Raw genomic sequence first — 6000 nt, 5'->3', positions numbered from 1 at the left:
TTGGCAGGGGGTTCTTCTGATCCCCTTGGTGCCCTGCTGACCCGTTACCAGCCTGGTAGATCTTTAAGATCTTCAGAGATGAATTTGTTGGTTGTCCCACGTGCCAAAAGGGTTCGCTGGGGAAACAGAGCTTTTTCCATTGCTGCTCCCAAACTATGGAACTTGTTACCTCTTGAGATTAAGATGCAACCCTCTCTGTCCATTTCGGGGTTCCAAGTATAATGTCCCAGGATTGCAGCCTGTATGGGGTCCGGAATCCGTTGTATCGTTATCTGAGAGAAGACGGGAGAAGGTGTAGTTAGGCATGCGATGGACCTGCAGATGGGATAGGCTAGGCTGTTAGGCACAGCGAGGGTGGTAACCGAAAAATACCTGTATTGACGGTCCCGCGGTCGATCCTATAGTGGAGTCTGCCTTGCGCCTCCGAAATGTATCCCGATGAGCCGAGAGCGTTATCGGGTGGAGCGATGTTTTTAAATGCACATTTGGCGCGCATTGTGGATGGAGGGGGGACGTCCCTCAAGAGAGTAATTGAAAGGGAGAAAGGGCGAAGTCCGAGGTGCCGGGTTATTGTTTGTCTGATGTCAGACATCTTGGAACTTGTTAATGATGTATTCCGGACATTGTGAGCGTGCATGTTTCACCAACTCATTTACACAAATGGTGATAAAATACACAGCCAAATATTTGTTATGGGCAATTTGTTTATATGTGTCAGACCATCTAATTTACAAAAATGTCGGTATAATGTACAGCCGTGTATTTATAAATGAGAACGATGTAATATATATAAAAAATGACAGGTTGAAGGCAGAATTTCGGAGAGTGAATAATAATAATTACGCTGGGAGATATCTAAATCTCCGGAGTAGCGATGTGATGCATGACAATGTAGGTCTGCAGTGAATGGGGAAAGTGTATTGGGAATGTCAGATCATGACGATAAATTAAAAAAGGGGAGGACCTGATAAGAAAGGGCCAGCGTGCGGAGGGAGTGTTTTGAATACTAGGGTTGAAGAATGAAGTAAGGGAGACTAATCGGATGAAGTTACCACTGCATGTGAGATAACTGCACAGGGGATGATAGCCGACGGAAGTGTGCAGAAAGAATTAAAAGAACCAAGGATGATGGAGGATTGGTTCAACCATTATTCTATTTAATGACCTGGTCCCAGGGAATCTCATTGTTTAATCCTTTGGTATATGTATCCAGGGTAAAAATCCAATAAACTTCTCTGCAATTTCGCACTTGTGTGCTGAGAGTTCCTGATGACTTGCGTATTTTTTCCAAGATATACCAACGTATATCATTTGGATTATGTTTTGCCTCAATGTAGTGTTTAACTAATGGGGCTTGCAGTTTACCCGTACGTATGGCTGATCTGTGCTCGGACAGATGGGTGACATCATGCGAGCTGTTTCACCTACGTATCCCATGCCACAAGGGCATAGTAGTAGATATACTACATTTGTAGTTTTGCAGTTTGTTAGTGTTTGGGATCGCAGGGATTTTTTATTGAACGTCCATTCTTTGGTCTCTATGGCAAAGTCACAGGCAGTGCAGGAAAGGCATTTGAAGTTGCCTACAACTGGAGTCATACCAGTTAGGGAACGCTGGGTGGGGGGATTGTTTATTGATTTCATTCTTGATCGTACAACTAAGTCTTTGAGGTTTTTGTTTTTTCTATAGGCAAAGACTGGTTTGGGCAGCTGGTTATCCTTGGCTTTGGTGGCATTCAGAATGTGCCAATTGGCAAAGATTATTTGTTGAAGTTTAGCATTCATTGTCGAATGTCTTGTCACAAAGACTAGTTTTGGATTTGGTTCTTCGGTGCGTGGTGTCAGTAGATGTTGTCTATCAAAGAACCTGGCTCTTTTATATGCATCACGAACTAGTCTTTTCGGGTATCCTCGAGATATAAATTTGTTTTGCATCTCGGCTGCTCTCCTGTCAAAGTCCATTAATGAGGAACAATTCCTTCGGACTCGAAGGAATTGGCCGAAGGGGATACTGGATTTTTGGGATTTGGGGTGATAACTGGTATTATGTAGAAGTGTGTTGCGAGCGGTGGGCTTCACAAACAGATCTACATTAAGACAGTTGTTGGCACTGATTATGTTAATGTCCAGGAATTCTACCTTATGTTTGGCTGGATGTAGCCGTGAGATGGATATTCTCATCACGTAAATTAAGCCAGGATACAAAGGTGGAAAAGGGGGTCGTTTCCGAGGTGCAAATGAAGAAAATATCATCTGTATAGCGAGCCCAAGATGTAATGGACTCGCTGAAGGGGGCAACTTCATTATATATGAATTTGGATTCATATTTGGCCATGTATATATTGGCTACTGTGGGCGCGCATGATGCCCCCATGCTTACGCCTTTTGTCTGCTGAAAAAGGGACCCATTGAAATCAAAGGTGTTCTCCGATAGGACTATTCCTAGACAGTCAAGGATGAAAGCTTTTGGACATTCTATAGCATAGGTGTCAATAAACCAGGAGACTGCAGAGATCGCTCCTGATTGAGGAATGTTGGAATATAAAGCCTCTATTTCCATAGTGACCATCCATTGTGTATCTGAATTGAAGTGTAGTGATTCTATGGCATTGATGATGTCTCTGGTATCTTTTATATGTGAAGGAATTTTGGGGATGTGAGGTCTGAGAATGGTATCAATGTATTTGGATAGTGGCTCAGTTATGGACCCAATAGTAGTAACTATCGGTCTGTACACTGTAACTTATAGCCATGTTTTAAACAACGACTGTAATGCATTATAAATACCCATGAATTGGAATTTACAGTATGTTATATATGTAGAAAGTTTGTCATCTATATATATTTAAAGTAACCAAATATCATTGCTCTTTTAAAAACCAAATATGATTGAATAAAGAACACACATTTTTGTACCAAAACCTTGGTTTAGATACATTCACTTCTGTCCGATGTCAGTCTTAGTCCATAATTCAACCTGTTCCTAATTTACTGTATTTTCAATAATCTCGGTTAATACATTACTGCAAGCTGCCCCTGCAACCTAACATTACCTAATCTCCCCTGCCTGAGCTTTTAACCCACAAACCATCTGCATGAACTCACATACCCCAACTAATGATCACACCTAACTCCTATTAATTGAATCTACCACAGAGAAAGAAAATGGAGTAAATGCATGGAATGGTTTGCTTGAGCGCACAACATTAATGCTAATACCAAATGGTAATCAATAACACTGAACTAGCCATTAACCTTGGATTCTGGAGATCACTGCTGCCGGCCTAAAGCGCGTCATCGCCTAGTCGGGTGGTAGGCAGGATATAAATACAATGACAATGTAATACAACGCAATACATGCAAGCGCTTGGGTCTCCCCCAACTCAATGAGGAAACCACGTGAGCTGCCTTGTGACTGACCGCGCCTGTCTGTCCCAAACCCAGTTGAAAAGCGTGTGACTGAGGTCAATGACATTTGGATCATGCTGGCACAATCGGGCAAATTCGAGAAATGATGTATTTCACAAAGGAGACCGTATTTGCCAGGTGCTGGATTTTAATGCAGCAGCTAGTGCAGCCGGATGCCCTACCAATATGGATGGCACGGTATAATACAGAGAGTCCTACTGCCCCTCTGATAGCTTAGTGGCTGCTTGGTCGCATCCTATCCTTTTCCATCCCAGATGTGCCACCGGGTGCTTTCAGGACGGGGGCAAGGAGAAGGAGGAAGAAGCTTTGCCACCGGGAGAGATGAGGGCAGGTTCTCCGATCCTATTCGGCAGAGGCAAAGATGCCGCTCTCAGTAGGGCGGGCCCCTTTGTTCGGCTTTACTTAAAAATGTGCTACCCTGCTGTCTGTTACGCGGTGTTTGCGTTAGTGACCCGCAATCCTCCGACTGCAAGAGAGACAGTTACCAGACAGGTAACTAAATATCCCCTAGCCCCGACGTCCGACCTCCGCGGTCCAGCGGTAACTGGCTCCGCATCGGCCCTGCCGGCCTCTGCTCCGACGGGCTCCATCCTATCCACAGCGAGGTGCTGTTAGCAGTACAACGAGAGCTTTTGAAAAACGAAAATATTGCTAAATGGGATTGTACTGTCTTAATGGAAGTTGCAGTCTAGGGTACGCTAATTAGATTAAGAAAAACAGAAAAAAAAACATAGAACTTGGAATGCACTGTTTCTTCTTTGAATTGATTTTAGAGATTATTGGACATAAATAACGGGCACGAGAAATGTAGGCAGGCAGGGTGCCAGGGCGGGCTAGGTGGGGTGCATTCCGGGTTCTTTGAGGGGGCTTGTGTGCGCGCTGCTTTCTGAGAACCCCGGTGCCCAGAAACTGTGCAGAAGCAGAAGTGCGCTGCTCTTAAAGGGCCGGCTCCTTTAATTCCAAGTCCGGCTCCAGAGGAGGAGTTATGCAGATCACAGATGAAACCTTCTTGTAGGGAGGCAGAGGAAGAGAGGCAGAGCGGCGAGCAGGCCCCTCCGGAGCAGAGACCCAGGCTGGAGGCGCAGGCAGCGGGCAGTGACCCTTCCTCGGTGCCCGGCAGGCTTCCCTGAGGCTGGTAATGAATAGGACCCTGCCCGGTTGCTGCCCGCGCCTGGACCCCAGCCTCCCTCCCACTCCCCACAAGACTTCGCCCCGCTGTGGGTGAGCCCGACAACGGCTGCTGGCGCGGGCACGGGGGGCTGTGGGCAGGCAGAAGGTTCCCCGTTTCCACTGACGCCCGGTCCACTATGATCTTACTCACATTCAGAAGCAGGAGACCTTTGGATTTCGCGCATCAGTGGCTGCTTTCCTTGCAAGCATTGCTGTGGATTGTATGGGCTGCGTGCGCCGAGGAGCAGCATTTCAACGTGGAGGTAAGGGCACGATGCTGTGTTTTTTGCAGACATCTATCTGGCTTGGTTGTTGCTTTCATGCTGGGGGTTGGGGCCCAGCTCCTGCTCCAGGGATGCTGGTGCTTCCGGAGGGCGCGCTGGCTGCGGTGCGAGCAGAGGAGAGCCCGTTATCTGGGAAGCAGCCCGGTGCGGCTCGGGGAGGAGAGTCACGCCCGCAAATGCCTCGCTCACACAGGAAGGATGCTGCTGTAACCCCTGGGGAGAGCGCTGATAATAAATAAATAAAGCGCGCTCCTCAACAGCCCACCGAACCCTCGTGTTTGGGCGCTCTCCGTGCTGCTGCCTTTGTATTTGTGCTGTATTTTTAGCTTGAAGTGGGCTTGATAATGGCAGAATCCGAGATACAGACATGACATCTGCCAATCTTGACATCTGATAGGGTATCTGACTTGAGGGGCAATCAGAGGGTCTATCGGAATGTGATCTGTGTGCAAGTTGCATTTCCGCCCTTCACGGTCGGATTTGAATGTTCCCCATTTTGCTGGAGAAATGTCAGTGTTTTAAGTGGGCAGGTACTCTCCGCTACTGAGTACCTGGGCTTCTTTAGTTTGAGAGAGTGAATAGATCCGGCGCTTCTCAGCGCTACTGCAGTACATTTAATGGGAGAGTGCCGACACTTCTCAAGAGCAAACAGGTACTCTGGACATTGGGTACCCGCACCTCTCTTTTTCCATTTAAAGGACTGAAAAGAGTAGGTGGATTATATTTTCGACGTTTCTGTGGAGTGGGGGAGGGGTTCTTCTACCTTACTCTATGGTACATTCATGGTTTGGGGGGGAGGGGTGGCTTCAGCTTGGGACACACTGAAGACAATTTGGGGAGGCTGGACAAACTTCCTGTCATGACGGGTTCAGTGTGTGACTCTTCACGTGGCCCGGCCTCTAGGGCAGGAGAGAGATGTCAGTGTGACTGACCATTTGTGGTTTCTCGCTGAAGTCTTCCCGCGGGTTTTGTGTGTGTGTGTGGAGGGGGGGGGGGGGGGGGGGGGGAGTTGCACTTCAAAACCCCTGGGCATTTAGTCATCAAAGCGTGACCGGAGAGAAGTAGCCAATCAGTCAGCAGCGGACATTATTCTGTGTGATGTCCTGTGTGTTGTGAC

At 47.3% G+C, this 6000-nt stretch overlaps 1 protein-coding gene across 2 annotated transcripts in view; it reads left to right on the top strand.

The window, feature by feature from the left end:
* The first annotated feature begins 4461 nt into the window (after positions 1–4461).
* The window catches only part of MMP16 (matrix metallopeptidase 16), a 514191-nt gene continuing 512652 nt past the window's right edge, over positions 4462–6000 (top strand). Inside the window, exon 1 of one of the 2 annotated variants that reach the window (XM_086965967.1) lies at positions 4462–4862. In XM_086965967.1, the coding sequence (XP_086822093.1) occupies positions 4737–4862 (126 nt within the window). In that variant the 5' untranslated portion in view covers positions 4462–4736. The remainder of the gene's footprint in view (positions 4863–6000) is intronic. The other variant, XM_086965966.1, reaches the window with a different exon arrangement.

The sequence above is a fragment of the Lissotriton vulgaris genome, chromosome 4_1, assembly GCF_964263255.1.
Source record: "Lissotriton vulgaris chromosome 4_1, aLisVul1.2, whole genome shotgun sequence".
Lineage (NCBI taxonomy): Eukaryota > Metazoa > Chordata > Amphibia > Caudata > Salamandridae > Lissotriton > Lissotriton vulgaris.
The sequence above is the reverse complement of the archived record's forward strand: the minus strand, read 5'-3'. Positions and strand labels throughout refer to the sequence as shown.